Genomic DNA, 26,398 nt, shown 5'->3' on the forward strand with positions numbered 1-26,398 from the left:
TTCTGTTCAGAGATGAAATATGTCACAGATTTAAGAGCGTTCACAACCAAACATCGATGAAATGTGTCTTTAAACGTGTTGGTTGAGGTTTAATTAATAGATAAATGGGAAATGTTTGTAAAATTAATCAGAAAAATTCAGAATGATCTTTTACCTTTATGTGAAAGTTTACACACACTTTTTATTCATTTTCACTATTCGTAGCATTTTCTTTCTTTTTTTTAAACTACAAACGATAACCTTGATATTAAAATTTGGCAGATCTTCAAAACAGTAAAAAATAACTAAATTATTGATACCGGTTTCAATAGTAACTTCGATAACGACTTCGATACCGACCTCGATACTCACTTTGATACTGACCTCGATACTCACTTTGATACTGACCTCGATACTCACTTTGATACCGACCTCAATACTCACTTTGATACTGACCTCGATACTCACTTTGATACTGACCTCAATACTCACTTTGATAACGACCTCGATACTCACTTTGATACTGACCTCGATACTCACTTTGATACCGACCTCAATACTCACTTTGATAACGACCTCGATACTCACTTTGATACTGACCTCGATACTCACTTTGATACCGACCTCAATACTCACTTTGATACTGACCTCGATACTCACTTTGATACTGACCTCAATACTCACTTTGATAACGACCTCGATACTCACTTTGATACTGACCTCGATACTCACTTTGATACCGACCTCGATACTCACTTTGATACTGACCTCGATACTCACTTTGATACCGACCTCGATACTCACTTTGATACCGACCTGGATACTCACTTTGATACCGACCTCGATACTCACTTTGATACCCACTTCCACACCCACTTCCACGCCCACTTCCACGCCCACTTCCACGCCCACTTCCACACCCACTTCCACGCCCACTTCCACGCCCACTTCCATTCTGCGAGGATAATTTAAAAATGTTCTTATTTAGATGAAGGTTTTTACACAAAACACCAGTACTTTGTTTACCAGCTCTGCTAAAGCTCAAGATGATTAATAAGTGTCAAGTTTAGATTCTAGTTTGAGTATCGAATAATATCTCATTTCTCAGTACTCTTGATAAGCCTTCTTCCTTCCCACTTGTGAAATTAAATTGTAAAAAAAATATATAAGAAAAAGCTTAAATTATTTATTCATTTATTTTTCAGTATTATCAAGTGCAAACACAAGGGCCAGGGTTTCTCAGGAGAGTTTGTTTCCGGGTCGACGTCAGTCCGAGACAGCAGGGGGCGACGACGGACACTTCAAACGCCCCAAAACCCCCTACAGGTCGGACGACTCATTGAACTAAAATGCGGTTAAGATTAACAAATTTTGAATTTTGCTCAAAACTATAAACATGGTATCACAAAAAAGCAAATATTTTAGATTTATTATTTCATTTCCTGTTTGTAATTGATGACATCACATTACGAAATTACCCAGCAAACACTGTGACAAAACTCATTTAATGTCACCATTTTTTTTCATTTGACGAATAAAAATATATAAGAGCGACTTTATTTTGTTGAATTAATGTTTAAAGAGTCAAAAAAGTTGTTTCTCTGAGTAAATTCTGCATAAACTTTGACTGTAATGATTGTCCCTGGTGTGATATCACTTCCTGTCATTTTCTACACACTTTTCAACGTTTTCTCCACAAATACCTGCCTATTGGTGTAAAACTATCATTTCTACGTACAACGAGTATAATTAGGACATCGTATGAACCTGTCATGGGCTTTTTAACCATCACGGTGACTCACAAAGACGGTGAGCGCGGTGAAAATGTGACTTTGTTCAGCTTTAACTCCCTTAAGACGAGACGCTGTGGTATTTAAGCTCGCGCCGTCTGTCTCCAGCTCGTAATGAAAGTGTAATTTTAGCTCCGGTCTTTTTTATTCTCTCATTTCCTCATCACTCCATCTCTCACTATTCTTAGACTGTCATTTGAGTCGCCGTTTTCTGTCCGCCGCTCCGTCTTCATGACACTTGATATAATCACCGCTGCCCCCTCCTCCGCCCTCCGCCCTCTGCCTCCGCCCCCTCCTCCGCCCTCTCCCTCCGCCCCCTCCTCCGCCCTCTGCCTCCGCCCCCTCCTCCGCCCTCTCCCTCCGCCCCCTCCTCCGCCCTCTGCCTCCGCCCCCTCCTCCGCCCTCTCCCTCCGCCCTCTCCCTCCGCCTTCCCGTTCTGGACCGTGTTTGACCAGAACCTTCTACTCTCCGTCGTGCCTGTAACATGTTTGTGTGTGGAACGTTCCAGGAAAAGCAATAAAACATGTGAGAAAAACCTTTAATTTAACATGAAGATAAATTAACACATCTATTGTTCGTGTTATAGACCAACATGTAGCCAAAATATGACTGAAAATATGATAAGAAAGCAAGAAGAACAGTTCAGTTCTATTCATTAGCTCCACTAGGCTTTATGAGACTATAGTGTGAAACGGGGGATGAGATTGGGGATGGACATGCAGCAAACTGACAGAGCCACTGACTCGCTAATGGTTTGTCCAGGAACTTGGCATTTTATTATTCGCCACTATTTTTACAGTTTATTGACCATCATATTAAGAAGAGCGTTTTATTGTTTTATTGTCCTTTTTTAATTCATTTTTTATTTAGACAATATATAATTTCACATTAAGGACACAATTAGTTGTCATAATCAGCTTTGGATTAATTTGGTAAAAGATCAGAGTTTTGGGACATGGAGCGCTAGCGTCGACCCTAGAGGACACGGCGACGAGTTAGCATTAGCATTAGCATTAGCCGCTAGACATCGGCAACGATTAAAAAAAACGCTGTTATTTTTAACATCGTGGTGGAAAATTGGGCGGAAACTGCAGCGGGCCACGGCAGTTTGACAATAACGATATGTTCTGTCTCCAAACGACACAAAACTTAAAAAAGAGGCTGGACGTTGGGTTTTGTCTCGTTAGCGAATGTACGTCATTGCCATTTAGCCCCAGCTGCCCCGGGGCTGACCGATGAACCTGTGGCGGTTCATCTTTAAACAGCAGGTTCTAGATCCTCGTTTCTTCTTCTACTTCTTGTTCTTTGTTGGTCCAAAAACTGCAGTCGCTCAGAGAATCACATGTTATTTTTAGCAGCTGAAATTTCTGGAGTAAATCCCACATTTCATCCGCGTCCGTCCCGATTCCCGAGGTTTCTAAACATTCGACCGTTGCAGGACACGCCCGAATATCTTCTCATTAAAACCCCAATTTGAACCTTTTTGTGACTGGACCGTGGGTCACACTTCTACATTCGGACTCGGTTTATCACGTCGACCCAGAGGCCGAGGTTTACACGCCACTTCAGGGGCTCGAGGTCGTTTGAAAGAGGGAGAGAAAGAGGCGGGACGGGGGGGGGGGAGAGAGAGGGAGAGGCGGGGCGTGGGGGGAGAGAGAGGGAGAGAAAGAGGCGGGACGGGGGGGAGAGAGAGGGAGAGGCGGGACGTGGGGGGAGAGAGAGGGAGAGAAAGAGGCGGGACGGGGGGGAGAGAGAGGGAGAGGCGGGACGTGGGGGGAGAGAGAGGGAGAGAAAGAGGCGGGACGTGGGGGGAGGGAGAAGGAGACGGAGGTCTGGAAATGTAAGGATGTTTTAGACCTCAGGCTCAAACCATGTGACCAGAACTAAATACATTGATCAATGTGTCAAACGACCAGAGAAACAAAGAATGTTGTTTTTTCTGGACCATAAGTCGGACCTTTTTTCATAGTTTTGGCCGAGGTGCGACTTTTTATTTACATTTATACTTATATATTCATACTTATACTCCAGTACAACTTATATGTAGGGTAAACCATGGGCCGTTGCTATGCTAAACCTTTGTCTGTTGCTATGCTAAACCTTTGTCTGTTGCTATGCTAAACCTTTGTCTGTTGCTATGCTAAACCTTTATCTAAACACGCCCCAAACGCAGATGGATCCATAGTAAATCATCTAAACCTTGGGCCGTTGCTGTGATAAACCTTTGTCTGTTGCTATGCTAAACCTTTATTCACACAAACCCCAAACACAGATGGATCCATAGTAGATCCCATAGCGACGCAGCGGCGGCGGCGGCAGCTGAAGCAGCAGCAGCAGCAGCAGCAGCAGCAGCAGCAGCAGCAGCAGCAGCATCATCATCAGCAGCAGCAGCAGCATCATCAGCATCATCATCAGCAGCAGCAGCAGAAGCAGCAGAAGCAGCAGCAGCATCATCATCAGCAGCAGCAGCAGAAGCAGCAGAAGCAGCAGCAGCATCATCATCAGCAGCAGCAGCAGCATCATCAGCATCATCATCATCAGCAGCAGCAGAAGCAGCAGAAGCAGCAGCAGCACCAGCAGCAGCAGCAGCAGCAGCAGCAGCAGCAACAGCAGCAGCAGCAGCATCATCAGCAGCAGCAGCAGCAGCATCATCAGCATCATCATCATCAGCAGCAGCAGAAGCAGTAGAAGCAGCAGCAGCACCAGCAGCAGCAGCAGCAGCAGCATCAGCAGCAGCAGCAGCAGCATCATCATCAGCATCATCATCATCATCATCAGCAGCAGCAGCAGAAGCAGCAGCAGCAGCAGCAGCATATTCAGCAGCAGCAGCAGCAGCAGCAGCAGCAGCAGCATCATCATCAGCATCATCATCATCATCAGCAGCAGCAGCAGCATCATCAGCAGCAGCAGCAGCAGCAGCAGCAGCAGCAGCATCATCATCAGCATCATCATCAGCAGCAGCAGCAGCAGCAGCAGCAGCAGCAGCATCATCATCATCATCAGCAGCAGCAGCAGCAGCAGCAGCAGCAGCAGCAACAGCAGCAGCAGCAGCAACAGCAGCAGCAGCAGCAGCAGCAGCAGCAGCGCTCACGTCGATAAACTCTTATTTTCCTCGACTCTTTCCGCTCGTCTTTTAAACCAATATCATCAACCGCTCCAAACTCTGAGACGTCACAGACGAGTGACGCCTGCTACACCTGCGCGGCAGATGCAGTTGGAGCTCGGCAAAGATCCTTTCCCCGCGCGACGCTCTCAGACGCCGAGCTTTCCTCTTAAGTCCTAAATGTCAGAGTAAATCCCAAATAATACGACCTCGGAGCGAGTCTGGTCCGAGTGTCTGTGCCGGCGACACACTCAGCTGCTGCTCGTCTGCCAGAGTGGGCCGTGGTCTCCGCAGAGTGGGCCGTGGTCACCGCAGAGTGGGCCGTGGTCACCGCAGAGTGGGCCGTGGTCACCGCAGAGGGGGCCGTGGTCACCGCAGAGTGGGCCGTGGAGACCGAGGACGTCTCTGGGGACGACGAGCGGCGAAAACGGGCCGGACACTCGCGGGAAACAAACGACAGCGGCCGAAGAAACCTTGTCGCGCCGGGTTGAAAAGCCAAAGAACCGTCGCGCTCACTGAATGACCAGTTTTAACATCTCTTCACAACGAAAGAAAGAGACGATCCCGAGTCGCGAAGGCAGTCGCTTTTAATGACACATCCGGGAAGTATTTTTGTACAATATCAGACACAGTAAGATGTCATTTTCCATCGAGGATCTTTCGACCGGGCGGCGAAGCGTTCAGGTGTAACTCTGGCTTTTCGTATCTCGTTGGGAACATCATCCAAACCATTATCTGTAGATTAGGATTACCGTATTTTCCAGACTATAAATCGCACCAGCCAGAAAATGCATAATAGAGAAGAAAAACATATATAAGTCGCATGTTTGGGGGAAATTTACTTGATAAAACCCATAACCAAGAACAGACATTTGATCTTGAAATGCAGTTTAAAATAATAACAGATGAGAGAACATGGTGAATAGGTGTACGTATGCTAACGCTAACACCTTCAGCTACATGACGTATGCTAACGCTAACACCTTCAGCTACATGAGGCACAGACAGAACTGTGGTAAGTGTCTGGTATGTTAACGTAACATATGAACAGTTATTCAGATAACTATAGCATAAAGAACATGCTAACAAGTTTAGCAAAGCATCAGTTTTACCCCAAATCACTAAATCCATTGAATTCTTCTTCCTCTGTGTCACTTCTAAACAACTCCACAAACTCCAGAGGAAGAGGAAGTGCAGATTCTTCTTCTGCGTCGCTTAGAGCCTAGAGCGCCCTCTTGTGGTCGTCAGTGTGAAATAATGAATAATATCACATATAAATCGCTCTGGAATATAAGTCGCACCCCGGGCCAAACTATGAAAAAAGATGCCACTTATAGTCCTGAAATACGGTATGTAAAGTGGAAGCAACTCATTGATTGTTGACGGTCTCTCGTTTCTATGGCCACAATAGCAGAAGAGAAGTGTCACGAGCGCATCCAAGACTCGATCGAGGCAGGTCAGACCGGATGCGCGGCTCTCATTCCCAAAAACATCTCGCTTTTGAAAACACTCAACGTTTCCTGGAGGTAAACAGGACTTAATTTATGCCAAAACGCCGATCTTTTAATAAACAAACTCCTTCAGGGTTTAATCAAGGGCCCTCATCCGCCGAGCCGGCTCCAAAATACGTTCGAACGGGATCAGATCACGCCACGCGCTGATTACAATCACAACTTTAACATTTCCATTTGTTAAGCCGCATATTTCTCAAAGTTACTGGGAAAAACAGCCAGAACAACAGCAACAACAACAACAGCAACAACAACAACAACAACAGCAACAACAACAACAACAACAACAACAGCAGCAGCAACAACAACAACAGCAACAACAACAACAACAACAGCAACAACAACAACAGCAGCAGCAGCAACAACAACAACAACAGCAGCAACAACAGCAAAAACAACAACAACAGCAGCAACAACAACAGCAAAAACAACAACAACAACAGCAGCAACAACAACAACAACAACAGCAACAACAGCAACAACAACAATAACAACAACAACAGCAACAACAACAACAACAACAACAACAGCAACAACAGCAACAACAACAACAACAACAGCAGCAGCAACAACAACAACAACAGCAACAACAACAACAGCAACAACAGCAACAACAACAACAACAACCACCACCTCCTTTCCGGCGGCTGTTTTCTGTGTTTCAATACAGTTTGATTCCACCAGGAAGTTCTCAAAAGTCCGTCAATAACTTTCTCGCTGAGCCCATCGACTTTATCTGACCCTCTGCATCTTCTGCGCTCAAACTAACGTCACGTCCTCCTTCTCCACGTCCATAAACCTACTCTTTTTTGTCTTCTTCCAGGCCTCAGAGGAAGCTCTAACCTCAGAATCCTTTAACCATTAAATCAACGATCAAAGACCAACCATCTTAACACGGGCACAATAAGATAAGAACCTTTACACGTACCATTTTAGCAAAGTCCTGAGCAAAATAACATGATTACTGACAAACAATTATTCCTTTTAACAATAATGTGATCAATCTGTTTAAAAAGAAAGGAAAAGGAAGCAAGCCGTTTAAGCGTCTGGGCCGGAGCGCTTTGATGACATCACAGAGGGATTCAAGCGCTACTTCCTGCTGTTTTCAACGTGTACAAGTCGCGTCGTTGACCGCGCAGACTCTCAAACGCACACGACACAGACCGTTTACGACAAATACAGTGGCATTGTTCAATCAAAATGTCAAGAAAGAATGAATCATTTCTGATTTTGATCAACGACGCACTTTAATATTCCATCTCGAAGCCTCACGACGTCGACAAATTGAAATAACAATCACTACACTAATCACCGTACGACTCCTTGACCACTTATTCTTGGTTGCTGCCCTAAAGGTTTCAAGTGTATTATTAAGTTTTTTACTCAACTTTTCAAATCTACTCCAGCCTCAGAAATCGCTCGTTCAGATTCGACTGCTCCTGGTCTGACTTTCTCTCCACTCATACAAAATGCATGAAGTCGTAGGAAATAAAAGCTTTGGCGGCGACGTCTATTTATAACACGTTCCTTTTCAAGCAATTTCAAAACTTTGCCTTAATTTAGAGCCAAAAGCGCACGTCAAATATTGGCTTAAACTCAATGGGAAAGAGCGATGGGCGGCGGCGTTTCTCAGTTTAGTTCACCAACGATGTCATCACGGCTTAAACGCACTTGGGCTCAGATGTTTGGGTCGAGCTCAACGAGAACGAGACCGCACTTTCAGTTCTTTAGTACTCGAGCGTTTATGAAAGTACAAGCATCAGTGAAAAGCGTCTGTAGGTGTCCGTAGGTCAGCTGTGGCAGACGTGCGGGTTTGTTTCTCGCTCGTCTTTTCGATACTTCACACGGTAATAACTTCTCACTTCTGAAACAGCCGTGCGGAAAGACGAATCCCGTGGTCATGGACGAGATGTCAGTGTGTTTGAGTTTAGGGGATCGGCTCATTCAGGGGCAGAATGATATCGTTACTGCACATTTTTAAAAAACACTCCTGGACAAAGAGGAGATCGTAAGTCTGTATTTCTGTTTCGAATGGACGATCGCTTCTGTCAGCCAATCACAGCCTGCGTCACTTGTTGCTCCAATCAAGTCTCAGAACATTCTCTCATCTGACCACGATCACGTCTTTGGGGTGGAATAATGGCCTCAGTACACATTTTCCCTTTTGTTTGGTTTGTCTTAGAGAAGAAGATCGAGAAATCAACAAATCTACAGCAAAGTCATAGAATTGTGACGTCACACACTCTGAGGCCAACTCAACAGCTCATTTTGATCTGTTTTTGGAACTATGTCACAGTGCAGTGGACCGTATCGTTCAAATAGAGCGAAAATCGATATAAAGTGGACGACCAAAAAGTCGGGACGGGGGAAATGTCGGTTTCCTTTTGTCACTTTCTGTGGGATGAGCACTTTTGATTCTGAGTTATGCTGTTAAAAACTCTCCTCTAAACTCTTGAAACAAAGGCCTGGATAGAAAAGTGTCATAAATATAAGTACTATTATTGTACATATTCAGAGAAAGGTCGACGGATTGAACTAGGCGAATGCAGCAGGTGGCGCCCCTTACTGGAGAACTGCTGCATGGGCGACGATCTTTCAGCTGCAACACAGCATTTAAAACCCAACTTCTGAAACAACCGTGCGGAAAGACGAACCATCGAAAGGGAATCAAACCTCAACTGGACCAGGACAAGGACCAGGACCAGGGCCAGGGCCAGGGCCAGGGCCAGGGCCAGGGCCAGGGCCAGGGCCAGGGCCAGGGCCAGGGCCAGGGCCAGGGCCAGGACCAGGGCCAGGGCCAGGACCAGGACCAGGGCCAGGGCCAGGGCCAGGGCCAGGGCCAGGGCCAGGGCCAGGACAAGAACCAGGACCAGGACCAGGACCAGGACCAAAACGAAATCCCACGACTAAAGATGGACTGACCATGAAACCAGGTCTACATCAGGACTAAACTGAGCTCAAACTAGGACTAAACTAAGTCTACATCAGGACTAAACTGAGCTCAAACCAGGACTAAACTAAGTCTACATCAGGACTAAACTGAGCTCAAACCAGGATTAAACTAAGTCTACATCAGGACTAAACTGAGCTCAAACTAGGACTAAACTAAGTCTACATCAGGACTAAACTGAGCTCAGAAAAAGGTCGCCATTCAGATTGAACTAGGCGAATGCAGCAGGTGGCGCCCCTTACTGGAGAACTGCTGCATTGCTGACGATCTTTCAGCTGCAACACGGCATTTAAACCCAACTTCTTCTCACTTCTGAAACAACCGTGCGGAAAGACGAGTCCCGTGGTCATGGACAAGATGTCAGTGTGTTTGAAAAGGGTGAAATCCGTGGCATTGAGCAGAGAAAACATCTAAACGAGAAGCAAAATCTAATCCTCCACATCTCTGAACCCCAGTGAGAGTGTCTGGACGAGGCTTGGTGCTGCGGTCAGTAGTGCGGTGCGTGCTAGGGTCAGCGCTCACCGGGCAGGCTGGTGGACACGTTGACCTGCGTGTAGAACCTCTTCTTGGGCAGCAGCTCGGACACGCCGTTGAGCGCCTCCACGGTGAAGCTGTAGTTGGTGTTGGGCAGGAGGTTGACCACCGTCACCGTCCGCTCCGTCAGACCCGCCTGCTGCGGGACGAAGCCGATGCTGGCGCCGCACGGGTCGCACTGGCGCGCCGTGCACCTGCGGCACCCCACGCTGTACGACAGGTCCACGCGGCCCCCGCCGTCCGCCGGAGGGGCCCAGTCCAGCACCAGGGTCGACTGTTTCAGCGAGTACACCAGGTCCCGGGGGGGAGAGGGCGGTCCTGCAGGGAGAGAGGAGAGAAGGGAGGTACTTTAAAGTTTGTGTTGGATTTAGACGAAGAGAAGAAGATCAACCTCATGACATCATAATAAATACTAGTAAAGTATTCAATTCATACAGTGCGTTTTTGAACCCTCGAAAGGGAATTAAACCTCAACTAGACCAGGACAAAGGACCGGGACCAATACCAGGACCAGGACCAGGACCAGGACCAGGACCAGGACAAGGACCAGGACCAAGACCAGGACCAGGACCAAGACCAGGACCAAGACCAGGACCAAGACCAGGACCAGGACCAGGACAGGACCAGGACAGGACCAAGACAAGGACGAGGACAGGACCAGGACAGGACCAAGACAAGGACCAGGACCAAGACCAGGACCAAGACCAGGACCAAGACCAAGACCAAGACCAGGACCAGGACCAAGACCAGGACCAACCCCAAAACGAAACCCAACGACTAAAGATGGACTGAACATGAAATTAAGTCTACATCAGGACTAAACTGAGCTCAAACTAGGACTAAACTAAGTCTACATCAGGACTAAACTGAGCTCAAACCAGGACTAAACTAAGTCTACATCAGGACTAAACTAAGTCTGCATCAGGACTAAACTAAGTCTGCATCAGGACTAAACTAAGTCTACATCAGGACTAAACTAAGTCTGCATCAGGACTAAACTAAGTCTGCATCAGGACTAAACTAAGTCTACATCAGGACTAAACTAAGTCTGCATCAGGACTAAACTAAGTCTGCATCAGGACTAAACTAAGTCTGCATCAGGACTAAACTAAGTCTGCATCAGGACTAAACTAAGTCTGCATCAGGACTAAACTAAGTCTGCATCAGGACTAAACTAAGTCTACATCAGGACTAAACTAAGTCTGCATCAGGACTAAACTAACTCTGCATCAGGACTAAACTAAGTCTGCATCAGGACTAAACTAAGTCTGCATCAGGACTAAACTAACTCTGCATCAGGACTAAACTAAGTCTGCATCAGGACTAAACTAAGTCTGCATCAGGACTAAACTAAGTCTGCATCAGGACTAAACTAAGTCTACATCAGGATTAAACTAAGTCTGCATCAGGACTAAACTAAGTCTACATCAGGATTAAACTAAGTCTACATCAGGACTAAACTAAGTCTACATCAGGACTAAACTGAGCTCAAACTAGGACTAAACTAAGTCTACATCAGGACTAAACTGAGCTCAAACCAGGACTAAACTAAGTCTACATCAGGACTAAACTGAGCTCAAACTAGGACTAAACTAAGTCTACATCAGGACTAAACTAAGTCTGCATCAGGACTAAACTAAGTCTGCATCAGGACTAAACTAAGTCTACATCAGGACTAAACTAAGTCTGCATCAGGACTAAACTAAGTCTACATCAGGATTAAACTAAGTCTGCATCAGGACTAAACTAAGTCTGCATCAGGACTAAACTAAGTCTACATCAGGATTAAACTAAGTCTACATCAGGACTAAACTAAGTCTGCATCAGGACTAAACTAAGTCTGCATCAGGATTAAACTAAGTCTACATCAGGACTAAACTAAGTCTGCATCAGGACTAAACTAAGTCTGCATCAGGACTAAACTAAGTCTGCATCAGGACTAAACTAAGTCTACATCAGGATTAAACTAAGTCTGCATCAGGACTAAACTAAGTCTACATCAGGATTAAACTAAGTCTACATCAGGACTAAACTAAGTCTACATCAGGACTAAACTGAGCTCAAACTAGGACTAAACTAAGTCTACATCAGGACTAAACTGAGCTCAAACCAGGACTAAACTAAGTCTACATCAGGACTAAACTGAGCTCAAACTAGGACTAAACTAAGTCTACATCAGGACTAAACTGAGCTCAAACCAGGACTAAACTAAGTCTGCATCAGGACTAAACTAAGTCTGCATCAGGACTAAACTAAGTCTACATCAGGACTAAACTAAGTCTACATCAGGACTAAACTAAGTCTGCATCAGGACTAAACTAAGTCTACATCAGGACTAAACTGAGCTCAAACTAGGACTAAACTAAGTCTACATCAGGACTAAACTGAGCTCAAACCAGGACTAAACTAAGTCTGCATCAGGACTAAACTAAGTCTGCATCAGGACTAAACTAAGTCTACATCAGGACTAAACTAAGTCTGCATCAGGACTAAACTAAGTCTGCATCAGGACTAAACTAAGTCTACATCAGGACTAAACTGAGCTCAAACTAGGACTAAACTAAGTCTACATCAGGACTAAACTGAGCTCAAACCAGGACTAAACTAAGTCTACATCAGGACTAAACTGAGCTCAAACTAGGACTAAACTAAGTCTACATCAGGACTAAACTGAGCTCAAACCAGGACTAAACTAAGTCTGCATCAGGACTAAACTAAGTCTGCATCAGGACTAAACTAAGTCTACATCAGGACTAAACTAAGTCTGCATCAGGACTAAACTAAGTCTACATCAGGATTAAACTAAGTCTGCATCAGGACTAAACTAAGTCTGCATCAGGACTAAACTAAGTCTGCATCAGGACTAAACTAAGTCTACATCAGGATTAAACTAAGTCTGCATCAGGACTAAACTAAGTCTGCATCAGGACTAAACTAAGTCTGCATCAGGACTAAACTAAGTCTGCATCAGGATTAAACTAAGTCTGCATCAGGACTAAACTAAGTCTGCATCAGGACTAAACTAAGTCTGCATCAGGACTAAACTAAGTCTGCATCAGGACTAAACTAAGTCTGCATCAGGACTAAACTAAGTCTGCATCAGGACTAAACTAAGTCTGCATCAGGACTAAACTAAGTCTGCATCAGGACTAAACTAAGTCTGCATCAGGACTAAACTCAGCTCAAACCCCAGAGAGTTTTGCCAGTTTGAATTCAACTAATTATCATGCAGCAATTTCCACAGCCAAAATAATATTTGGTGAACGTTGTTGATGCCAAATGAATAATGAGCACAAATTAGCAGCTGTGTTGTGCTGAAACAGTTCTGATGGTGGTAAACGACAGCTGCAGTGCTTTTCAAAGGGCTAGCGTTAGCATTAGCATAAACTAATCAGAGTTCACCACAGTCGCTGCTCGATTTGGCCCTCAACTTGTTGGACAGGACATGATCATTGTGTATTCTGTCAACTCTAATCCCCACGAGCGCCTCATTCAAAGGACATTTTAAGTTTCAAAGTTTGACAATTTAGCAGAATTTCATAATCACAAATAATAATACCAACAGAAAAGCGTCAGAAAAGCGTGTCAGTTATGTGTCCTTGCGGTTTGAATGGAACGTCGCTTATTAATGACGTCACAGACTCCACTTCCTGTCATTTTCACCTTCACTTTTTCATTTTTTCTTCATAAAACTGCCACGTGACTGATGTAAAACTACGATAAACGTTTATTGCAGGTTCGATCCCACCAAACAAAGTAATAAAAACACACGAGAACCTGTCACGTGCACTTTAAATGTAGATGTGTCGGAGTTTATCCACAAAACGAGGAAACAAAACAGTTTAAATACATCAAGAACTGCACAATATTTAACCTTAATATAGCATGAACAAAGATTTAATCCACTAGAGCAGCGTTAGCACAAGAGCGGCGTTAGCGTGAGAGCGGCGTTAGCGTGAGAGCGGCGTTAGCATGTGATTACATTGAGTGGTTGTAATCCTGTCTGTCCTGGATTTGTGCACGATCATAATGTGTTTGATGTTTGACCCCAAAGCGTCGGGGTCACGGGGTTCAACTGAAGAAGGAGGAGCTACGACGTTTTTAATGCTTTTCTTGTTTATTATGTGATGATTTTAGTCGGTACAAGAGGTTCAAACGTTTCCCTTTGACACTGACAAACTAAACGATGCTACAAACACAATATATTGACTTTTTAAGAATTACAATAACATCATTTAATCACATTTTTGGTATGAAATGGATGCGACGTCTTTGGATCTTTACAAACTTCGGGGAAAATGTCATTATTTCTGATTCTTATTAAAACATCATTAACTTCTGGGACAAAATAAGTAAAATAACCCTCATTACTTCCTGCACAATGTCACTTTTCACGTGTTATTCCCCAATTTGATTACACATTCACAAACTTGTATTCTTGGGTTCAAAGTTGTGGGTTTAATGTATGCGCAGCTCGTATTCTCTGCATTGCTTTGATCCTTATGGACGTATGGATTTCAGAGAGTTAATGAGTGTTTCCAGAAGAGAGTAAACTTAATAAAAGCAATAATTACAGCTGACCTTCTCCACATAAAGGCGGTGTATCCCATAAGTCTGTTACTCTTCGCTTCACTTTCTCGTTAGCGCGCGGTGGATTAGCCAAATCATAATTAGTCGATCGATAGTGTAATTAATGTGGTCATTAGGCCGCTATAAATGTTATCCAGAAGAGCCAGGATCTCTCTGCGGATCAATACTCCAATCACACCTGCTCCAGGCCGCAACACACCAGGAGAAAGAGGACCAGGACCAGGACCAGGACCAGGACCAGGCCCAGGCCCAGGACCAGGACCAGGACCAGGACCAGGAGCATGACCAGGACCAGGACCAGGAGCATGACCAGGACCAGGACCAGGACCAGGACCAGGACCAGGACCAGGACCAGGACCAGGACCAGGACCAGGACCAGGACCAGGCCCAGGACCAGGAGCATGACCAGGACCAGGACCAGGAGCATGACCAGGACCAGGACCAGGACCAGGACCAGGACTAGAGCGGAACTAGAGCTGGACCAGGACTAGAGCTGGACTAGACCAGGACCAGGAGCATGACCAGGACCAGGACCAGGACCAGGACCAGGACCAGGACCAGGACTAGAGCGGAACTAGAGCTGGACCAGGACTAGAGCTGGACTAGACCAGGACCAGGAGCATGACCAGGACCAGGACCAGGACCAGGACCAGGACCAGGACTAGAGCGGAACTAGAGCTGGACTAGACTAGGTCGAGACCAAGACCAGGACTAAAGCAGGACTAGAACTTTCCTTTAAGCAGTAAGTTAGTAGTGAAGCATATTATACGGTGAACTATAGGCCAAAAAGAGTGAATCGGCCAGTTCTTTAGTCCAAATCATGTCTGAACTTAGATCTTAACCTGGACTAACTCAGGACTACAAAGGTCTGGCTGCTGAAGGTAAACTCGTCTTAAACGTGGTTTAGAGCCAGTCCTGGTCTAACTGAGAGTTACACTTCCATCAAAACCAGGACTAAATCCAAAACCAAACCTGGACCAGATTAGTTAAAGCCCAAAGTGTGAACGGACCCTTGAGATTGCTCTAAACCTGGACTAAACCAAGTCTAAAACCGCTAAAACCGGCCTATACTATCTAAATACCATGCCTGGACTAAACCAAGTCTTGAGTTAAATTACACCGGTTCAACCTGGTTCCAACTAGGACTAAACCAGGTCTAACTCAGGACTAAACCAGGTCTAACTCAGGACTAAACCAGGTCTAACTCAGGACTAAACCAGGTCTAACTCAGGACTAAACCAGGTCTGACTCAGGACTAAACCAGGTCTGACTCAGGTCTAAACCAGGTCTGACTCAGGACTAAACCAGGTCTAACTCAGGACTAAACCAGGTCTAACTCAGGACTAAACCAGGTCTAACTCAGGACTAAACCAGGTCTAACTCAGGACTAAACCAGGTCTGACTCAGGACTAAACCAGGTCTGACTCAGGACTAAACCAGGTCTGACTCAGGTCTAAACCAGGTCTAACCCAGGACTAAACCAGGTCTAACTCAGGACTAAACCAGGTCTGACTCAGGACTAAACCAGGTCTGACTCAGGTCTAAACCAGGTCTAACCCAGGACTAAACCAGGTCTAACTCAGGACTAAACCACATCTCATTTACAGGACTAAACCAGGTCTAACCCAGGACTAAACCAGGTCTGACTCAGGACTAAACCAGGTCTGACTCAGGTCTAAACCAGGTCTAACCCAGGACTAAACCAGGTCTAACCCAGGACTAAACCAGGTCTAAATCAGATCTAAACCAGGTCTAACTCAGGACTAAACCAGGTCTAACTCAGGACTAAACCACATCTCATTTACAGGACTAAACCAGGTCTAACCCAGGACTAAACCAGGTCTAACTCAGGACTAAACCACATCTCATTTACAGGACTAAACCAGGTCTAACCCAGGACTAAACCAGGTCTAACTCAGGACTAAACCAGGTCTAACCCAGGACTAAACCAGGTCTAACTCAGGACTAAACCAGGTCTAACTCAGGACTAAACCAGGTCTAACTCAGGACTAAACCAGGTCTAACCCAGGACTAAACCAGGTCTAACTCAGGACTAAACCAGGTCTGACTCAGGTCTAAACCAGGTCTAACCCAGGACTAAACCAGGTCTAACCCAGGACTAAACCAGGTCTGACTCAGGACTAAACCAGGTCTGACTCAGGTCTAAACCAGGTCTAACCCAGGACTAAACCAGGTCTAACCCAGGACTAAACCAGGTCTAAATCAGATCTAAACCAGGTCTAAATCAGGACTAAACCAGGTCTAACTCAGGACTAAACCAGGTCTAACTCAGGACTAAACCACATCTCATTTACAGGACTAAACCAGGTCTAACCCAGGACTAAACCAGGTCTAACTCAGGACTAAACCACATCTCATTTACAGGACTAAACCAGGTCTAACCCAGGACTAAACCAGGTCTAACTCAGGACTAAACCAGGTCTAACCCAGGACTAAACCAGGTCTAACTCAGGACTAAACCAGGTCTAACTCAGGACTAAACCAGGTCTAACTCAGGACTAAACCAGGTCTAACTCAGGACTAAACCAGGTCTAACTCAGGACTAAACCAGGTCTAACTCAGGACTAAACCAGGTCTAACCCAGGACTAAACCAGGTCTAACCCAGGACTAAACCAGGTCTAACTCAGGACTAAACCAGGTCTAACCCAGGACTAAACCAGGTCTAACTCAGATCAAAACCAGGTCTAAATCATTACTAAACAAAGCCAACACTAAAGCCGTTTGAGCCTTTATTATCTTGCTGACCTTGTGAATACAACACCTGACGAATCGATACAAAACCCGCATTATTCCTGTAATTAGCCTAATATCAACCGACCTGGACCAATCAGCAGCGAGTTTCTTTGTGGGGGACAAAGCTCAGATAAACGGCCCTCGAACAGAAGAATGGAGCAGGTTTTGGTGATTCGGTGCGAGCGACGGGTCAAGTGCACGTGACAAGAGCTCATTGTTGTAGAAATGAATGTAACGGAGAAACACGGCCCTGTCGACAGGGGCGAGACGGGAGGATTTAGCAGGCGTTTTGTTTAAACCCGCGGAAAAGTGAACCCAACTCCTGCTGAGGTCTACAAGCGAGATGGTCTGAGAGCCTGTGGGTCTGATCCAGCTCCTGCCGAGGTCAAAACCAGGACTAAACCAAGACTGAAACACAAGGACTAAACCAAGACTAAACCATCAACGCCTAAACCAAGACTAAACCAACGAGGACTAAACCAAGACTAAACCAACGAGGACTAAACCAAGACTAAACCAACGAGGATTAAACCAAGACTAAACCAACGAGGACTAAACCAAGACTAAACCAACGAGGACTAAACCAAGACTAAACCAACAAGGACTAAACCAAGACTAAACCAACGAGGACTAAACCAAGACTAAACCAACGAGGACTAAACCAAGACTAAACCAACAAGGACTAAACCAAGACTAAACCAACAAGGACTAAACCAGGACTAAACCAGGACTAAAACAGGACTAAACCAGGACTAAATCAGGACTAAACCAGGACTTACCCAAGAATAAAAGACTAAACCACTTCCAACTAAAGCAAGATTTACTAAGACTCACAAACAGAACTTCTATCCTGATGAAACACTTCCTGTTTTGGTGAAATCCTAAACCAAAAAACTAAAACTAAGACTTAAACTAAACTAGAGGAAAAGTCTTGGAGCGATTCCTAATAACAAGACAAACAGACACTCTCAGTTGTCGATTGCACATCGTACATCGTCTGGGGCGACGCAGAAGCAGAGATCCAGAGTCAGAGCGATGAGAGCTCAGCGGGGAGGGGGAGGGGCTTAAGTGCGAGCGCGGGGGTCACAGGGTCACGGCGAGGGAAGAGACGAGAAGACGGGAAAGTCCGGATAAAGGATGGACCGGATTATCGACGAGGAATCTTTAAACGTCCTCGAGGAGGCGAAAGGGGAGCGAGGGAAAGGTGGAGAACGCGAGGATGAGTTTATGAGATTTATAGGAGGTGAAGTCCGGTGTGTGATGGGGTTCAGGGCGGGGCCAAGGCAAGAAGCATGAATAAAACATGTGACCAATGAAACAAAAGTGTGAAAGCGTTTATGGCATGGCTCTTATGGAGAGAGAGGATTATTAAAGAGGATTCATGACGGCCTGGTCAGCGCCTCGACGTATGTATCGCAGTTTATATTACATTTTAAAGTATTTTTACGCTTTGGACTCCTACGCCTCTTGTAAAATGAACTAAAGTTGTTTTTTGTGTGTCTCGGGAATGTACCGTATTTTCTGGAGTATAAGTCGCACCGGAGTATAAGTCGCACCAGCCAAAAAATACTTACGAGGGAAGAAAAAAACATATATAAGTGGCACTGGAGTATGAAATGTGGTGCAATTGTGAAAAAAACTAATAACATCACATATAAGTCGCTCCGGAGTATATGTATATAAGTATAAATATAAGTATAAGTATATAAGTATAAATATAAGTATAAGTCGCACCCGGCCAAAATGATGAAAAAAGGTGTGACTTATAGTCCGGAAAATACGGTAAGCCTCTAGTCATGTGATACTAAATTTTAATTTCATTTACTCAAAAAAAAGGGAAAAAAACAAATACAAGTTAAATGAATAAGTCCAAAAACGTAAAATTTGGCAAAATGTTGCAATAACTCAGAACATTTTGGTTCATAATGTTTTGGAAACAGATTTTAAATAACATTTTAGTGTCGTGATCGTTAGTGTTCGTAGCTGATAAGCCCAGAGCAACTTATAACATATCTTATTTTCCGGTGTATTATTAGGCGCACCTTTATTCAGGGTTTTGGTCGGAGTATTTTATATTTATACCGGTACTTATATACTTATACTCCGGAGCGACTTATATGTGATATTATTTGTTATTTTCACACTTGCAACAGTATTTCATACTCCAGTGTGACTAACATATGTATTTATCTTCTCTATTATGCATTTTTGGGCTGGTGCGACTTATACTCCGGAAAATACTGTAATAATTGTTTGTTCCGCCAGAATTAAAAGAAAAAAAGGAGCATGTTTATTGCATCTGCTGAAATATTGTGGGTGGAGCCACATTAAGGGACAAAAATAATTGTACATTGTACAAAAAACTGATTGCACATTCATGTGCAATTACTGTCGTGATCACATGCAATGGTATTTATGTATTTATGTATTTATTTTTATCTTTATTTTTCCCCTCCATCCCTTGTTTGGTTTTGTCTATGGGAGTTTTTATTTATTTATAGGAGATCTTCTACTGAAAGTGTTTTTCAGACTTCCTATAAGTGATCTGTTCTTCTGTATCTACCTGCGTTGCACCAATGAAATTTCCCCATGTGGGACAATAAAGGAATATCTTATCTTATCTTATCTTATATTAAAACAAGTGTGGATCAGGGTTGGTTTAGAAACAGATGATGATAAAAGTGGTGACGGTGAAGGTGAAGGCTCCATCAGGGTTAATGGAGAAGGACGAGGTAAATTGGGCCTGAAGGGGGCGCCGAGGGTCAGACTCGAGAGTGGGAGGGGCCAGGGTGAAGGACGGGTCTTGTACGAGGGTCAAGTACGGAGCCCCCCGATGACAACGACGCGATGTGAAGTGCGCTACGAACATTCTTCTACACAAACGCCTTTACACATGAACATGACACATGAAAGACAAACTACAGCTAATGCGGTTTAATTTACAATATAAACGTTTAAATACGACCACGACATCTAACGTTTAAAGTCCATGTGACACATTAGTCACACTTTGTGCTAAAACAAAGGGAATATAATTAAAGCTCAGATTTGATCAAACATTTCGGCAATTTGGAGATTTTGGTGACGTTTACGATGTCACTTCCTGGTTTGACGCGTCCAGCAAAGATGACAGAGGTAATTCCACCACTGTTACTTAGCAACCAGATTGTAAACAACATTTAAATCATACAATAGTTATGTTTTGACAAATAATTACACATGAAGACGTGTTTAGTTTGTTAAATGACTGTTTATAATGTCATAAAAAGGTGTCAGTTGAGTGCAAATTTTTGGCGTTTTTGATGGAATGGCACTTTTTGATGACATCACAGAGGGATTCTGTTGTAGAACTGCGCTCTACTTCCTGTTCAACTTTTATTTTTTTAAACTGCAACTTGACTGATGAAAAACTATGATAATTCTTTACCACAGGGACAATCTCACCAAACAACAATATAATCGTATAAACCTGTCATATGGACTTTAATGCCATAATGTGGAATTTTACAGACAAAGCAAAAACATGTCCAAATGATGTAAAAGTAAATATTTATATTTTTGAGTGGTGTTTTTTTGTGTTTATGTTATTTAAATGTTCATATGGCATCTTTGGTATCACTTTATCAAAACTACACTTTAAATAGTTCATTAAAGCGCCTCCTACAGGTCGGACGACTCATAGAACTAAAACGCAGTTAAGTTTTATGTATGTAAAATGTTGCTAAAAATTATCACAGAATAGCTCATTTTTTTAGCTTTATAATTTCACTTCCTGTTTGTATTTGATGACATCCCACTCGGAAATTACCCAGCAAACACTGGGCCAAAACTCATCTAATGCATCTAATGGTAACAAAAATGCATGAGAGCGACTTTATTTTGTTGAATTAATATTTAGCGAGTCAAAAAAGTTGTTTCTTTGTGTAAATTCTGCATAAACTCTGACTGGAATGAGTGTCCCTGGTGTGATGTCACTTCCTGTCATTTTCAACTGATTTTTCAACGTTTTCTCCACAAATACCTGCTCGATCGGTGTAAAACTATCATTTATATGTACAACAGGTCCAAATCACCAAATAAAGTCAAAATTAGAAAATCGTAAAAAACCTGTCATAGGCCCTTTAAGCCTGAACCATTCTTATTAAACTATCGCATTATGAATTAAGTCATTGTTCCTGCGAGTCTTTGATAAATCCTTGCACAAAGCGGCGGCGGACAGTGGGCGTCTTACTGGTGCAGGGCGCAGAGGGCGTGTCCAGCGGCGTCCTGAAGTGGTCGTCTTTGCACAGACACACGATGGAGCCATCCTCCTCGGCGACGCTGTTCTCGGGGCAGGGGAAACACTCCTGCTGACGGGACGACATCTTGTACGAGCCGGGGGGACACGCTGCGACACACAAAACCAACACGGAGACGTTCGATTAGAGATCAGACACAGACGCGCAAACACACACACACACACAAAAGACTGCATTGTTTTCTGTTATTTGAAGAAGCCAAACTCATAACTCATTTTATACAAGGAACAGTCACAGAGAGGAATGAACAAGGCTTGATTCAGATTGTCCATTAAAGCGGAAATGAGTGACTTGGGCCAAAGCGCTCCCCCTGCAGCTCTCTTGTGAAACTACATTGTCAGAGAACAGACACAAAAGCCCTATTATTTGTCTTTCTTTATTTCTTTACTGTATAAAGTCTAATCACACACAGATATACAGATTTTTTTAATTTTCATTTTCATTTTTACTTTCATTTTTATTTTTATTTTGTTTTATTTTTATTTTTTGTACAACTACAGTAGGTGGCAGTAATGTAGCACTTGACCAACCACCAGAAAACATCAGAAAAGAAGAATATATTTTAAAAAAGTGCGAGGATTTCTAACCATCAGAAAAGGGGCGTAACGTCATGATTAATATCTGAATGTGATTGGTCGAAGCGTCACAACAACAGGAAGAAGCAGAAAAATCCACCGTAAATCTCCCATAAACAGGCCAAAGTCCTTTTTACTTCCGCCCAAACTACAACGCTGCGCTGTGATTGGTCCGTCACACACCGGCTCAAATTGCCTGCCGTTTACCTTTTCAAAAATATGTAAAAAGTGCTACATTAACAATGGATCCACATTTTCTTATTGTAAAAAGGGTAAAAACACAACAGAAAACTTTCTCCATTCAACTTGTGGCAGCTTTTTCACGTTATATGAGCGACTGTAAGACACTGAGAGTGCGGTACAAGTGCGGTAAAGGACTGTAAAAACATGGAGGAGCGCCATGGCTTACCACTAGATGGCGACGGAGGAGGTTAAAGCAGAACACGGGGCACTACATCTGAGTTAGAATCGGTACAGTCTCTTAAAGGTGCACTATGTAACCTTTCTGACATACGTGTGATCGCGTCGCTCTGGCATTAAACTGATCTATCTCCATGGAGACGCCAGCAGGCCACAATACAGGTCAGATCTGTGGACAGGCGGACTCGGCTTGCAGTAAGAATGCCAGAGTTGTTAAGAAATAAAAGCAGAAAAGTGACATAACGCACCTTTAATAAGCATTAGCATTAGCATCAAACAGGATTAAACTGATCTATCTCCATGGAGACGCCAGCAGGCCTCGGTACAGGTCAGATCTGTGGACAGGCGGACTCGGCTTGCAGTAAGAATGCCAGAGTTGTTAAGAAATAAAAGCAGAAAAGTGGCATCTTGGCACATTTAATTAGCATTAGCATTAGCATCAAACAGCATTAAACTGATCTATCTCCATGGAGATGCCAGCAGGCCACCATACAGGTCAGATCTGCGGACAGGCGGACTCGGCTTGCAGTAAGAATGCCAGAGTTGTTAAGAAATAAAACCTGAAAAGTGGCATAACGCACTTTCAATTAGCATTAGCATTAGCATCAAACAGCATTAAACGCACTAAAAGCAGGATTTCCATCGTAAAACTGATCATAGATTATGAATGATGAACGACAGATGAAATGTGGGATTAGAGAGGAGACGTTGGGATCCATCTGAGAAACACCAAAGTCGGATTAAGAACGTCGAGAGGACAAGAGGACGCGTGAAGCTGGATTGTTCTCCGCTAAACGTCTGCCGCAGATTTAAATCCTTTCGTTTCATTATTCTCTCTCTCCAGATCTTCTTCTTCTCCTCTTCCCTGTCGTCTTGTTTCATTGTTCTCTCTTCGGCTCTTCATACCTCTCCTAACTCCTAACCCATAACCAGTAACCCCTAACCCCTAACCCCTAACCCCTAACCCATAACCCATAACCACTAACCCCTAACCCATAACCCCTTACCCATAACCCATAACCTTCTATGGAACCTTCGGACTATGGAACCTTCGGACTATAGAACCTTCGGACTATGGAACCTTCGGGCCATGGAACCTTCAGGCCATGGAACCTTCGTACCATGGAACCTTCGGACTATGGAACCTTCGGGCCATGGAACCTTCGTACCATGGAACCTTCGGACTATGGAACCTTCGGACTATGGAACCTTCGGGCCATGGAACCTTCGTACCATGGAACCTTCGGACTATGGAACCTTCGGACTATGGAACCTTCGGACTATGGAACCTTCGGGCCATGGAACCTTCGTACCATGGAACCTTCGGACTATGGAACCTTCGGACTATGGAACCTTCGGACTATGGAACCTTCGGACTATGGAACCTTCTGACTATGGAACCTTCGGATCCGCACGTCCTTTGTGAATGATGAACGACAGATGAAATGTCATTGGTGCCGTTTGTGTCGTCCATTTTTTTTGTAAATAATAACAAATAAATAAAGAACAATACATAAAAAAATTATTTATGGACGTGTGTGTGTGTGTATGTGTGTGTGTACTATGTGTGTGTGTGTGTACTCTGTGTGTGTCTGTACTGTGTGTGTTGTGCGTCCACAGGCTTGAATAGAACCGTATGTGTGTGTGTGTGTGAGTGTGTATACTGTCTGTCTGTGTGTTTGTGTTCTCTGTGTGTACTCTGTGTGTGTGTGTGTGTGTTCTCTGTGTATACTCTGTGTTTACTCTGTGTGTGTGTGTTCTCTGTGTTTACTCTGTGTGTGTGTGTGTGTGTGTGTGTGTGTGTGAGTGTGTATACTGTGTGTGCTCTTTGTGTGTGTACTGTGTGCTCTCTGTGTGTACTCTGTGTGTGTTCTCTGTGTGTACTCTGTGTGTGTGTGTTCTCTGTGTTTACTCTGTGTGTGTGTGTGTGTGTGTGTGTGTGAGTGTGTGTGTGTACTGTGTGTATGTGTGTGTGTGTGTGTACTCTGTGTGTGTGTGTGTGTGTGTGCGTGTGTGTGTGTACTGTGTGTACTGTGTGTATGTGTGTGTGTGTGTACTCTGTGTGTGTGTGTGTGTGTGTGTGTGTGTGTGCGTGTGTGTGTGTACTGTGTGTATGTGTGTGTGTGTGTACTCTGTGTGTGTGTGTGTGTTCTCTGTGTGTACTCTGTGTGTGTGTGTGTGTAGTGTGTTGTGCGTCCACAGGCTTGAATAGAACAGTATGGGGGCGGCAGAATTACACCGCTCAAACGCTGCAGTCGACGTGTTTGAACAGTTTGTAGCGACTTTAACGACTTCATTAAAGACTCGATCAGAGCAAAACTGGGACAACTCATTTTGACTTTGTCCTTTTCCATTTTGGCTCTTTAAACGTTCGACAAAGGCCTGTGTTTGTGTTTGTGTTATTAAAGGTCCCATTGTTTGTCCTCACAATGTGGAGCAAATCTGGAGCAGCAAATGTCTACGTTGAGTTAAAGTGCCCCCTACAGGCAGGACTACTCAAAGTGCCCCCTACAGGCCGGACTACTCAAAGTGCCCCCTACAGGCAGGACTACTCAAAGTGCCCCCTACAGGCAGGACTACTCAAAGTGCCCCCTACAGGCCGGACTACTCAAAGTGCCCCCTACAGGCAGGACTACTCAAAGTGCCCCCTACAGGCCGGACTGCTCAAAGTGCCCCCTACAGGCCGGACTACTCAAAGTGCCCCCTACAGGCCGGACTTCTCAAAGTGCCCCCTACAGACTGGACTACTCAAAGTGCCCCCTACAGGCCGGACTACTCAAAGTGCCCCCTACAGGCCGGACTACTCAAAGTGCCCCCTACAGGCCGGACTACTCAAAGTGCCCCCTACAGGCTGGACTTCTCAAAGTGCCCCCTACAGGCCGGACTACTCAAAGTGCCCCCTACAGGCCGGACTACTCAAAGTGCCCCCTACAGGCCGGACTGCTCAAAGTGCCCCCTACAGGCCGGACTGCTCAAAGTGCCCCCTACAGGCCGGACTGCTCAAAGTGCCCCCTACAGGCCGGACTGCTCAAAGTGCCCCCTACAGGCCGGACTGCTCAAAGTGCCCCCTACAGGCCGGACTGCTCAAAGTGCCCCCTACAGGCTGGACTTCTCAAAGTGCCCCCTACAGGCTGGACTACTCAAAGTGCCCCCTACAGGCCGGACTACTCAAAGTGCCCCCTACAGGCTGGACTACTCAAAGTGCCCCCTATAGGCTGGACTACTCAAAGTGCCCCCTATAGACTGGACTACTCAATGAACTGAAATGGAGTTAAGATAAATATATTGTGAATTATGCTGAAATGATACAAATGTTCTCAAACACTGGGCCAAAACTCATTTAATCTGTTTTATATGACAAATACAAATATATGAGAGCGACTTTATTTTGTTGAATTAAAATGTTTAGAGTAAAAAAAGAAGAAGAACTCTCGTCTTCACTCTTTATCTGGGACTATACTTCCTTTACCTCCAAAAACAGACCGCGGTGCGCTCTCTGCATCTCATTTTAAACCCTTTTACCGATCACAAACACAGAATAAAGACGGTTCCACGCGGACATACGATGTGCAGGCGTTCCACTTAAACACCATCAAACACGAGCGAGTTTTCAGAGCCGCCGTTTTCTCTCCGCTCCCGTCCTCAGCGTTCTCGTAGCTCGAGCGGCGTCGGCGTAAGCTCCCGTAATTGCCTCGATAATGTCTGTGCGGCGCAGAACAGCGACACCCGAGCGTCCTCCAACACCGATGGCGCCCGAACTGGAGCGGGAACGCGCAACGCCAACGAGGAAACCGAGGAAACCGAGGCCATTTTGGATCAGTCACAGGAGAAGAAGGTGAAATGTGTCCAAATGTGTCTAAATGTGTCCAAATGTGTCAAAATGTGTGTCCAAT

General features: G+C 44.7%; 1 protein-coding gene across 1 annotated transcript in view; it reads right to left on the reverse strand.

The window, feature by feature from the left end:
* The window catches only part of LOC140362203 (ephrin type-A receptor 7), a 306,144-nt gene that overhangs the window by 110,610 nt on the left and 169,136 nt on the right, over positions 1 to 26,398 (reverse strand). Inside the window, exons 4-5 of the mRNA XM_072448279.1 lie at positions 21,444 to 21,599; positions 9,856 to 10,185 (exon numbers count right to left, since the gene is read on the reverse strand). Coding sequence (XP_072304380.1) covers positions 9,856 to 10,185; positions 21,444 to 21,599 — 486 coding nt within the window. The remainder of the gene's footprint in view (positions 1 to 9,855; positions 10,186 to 21,443; positions 21,600 to 26,398) is intronic.

Source organism: Eucyclogobius newberryi, unplaced genomic scaffold, assembly GCF_026437365.1.
Source record: "Eucyclogobius newberryi isolate DKJ021-1_F unplaced genomic scaffold, fEucNew1.0.hap1 SCAF_16, whole genome shotgun sequence".
NCBI lineage: Eukaryota > Metazoa > Chordata > Actinopteri > Gobiiformes > Gobiidae > Eucyclogobius > Eucyclogobius newberryi.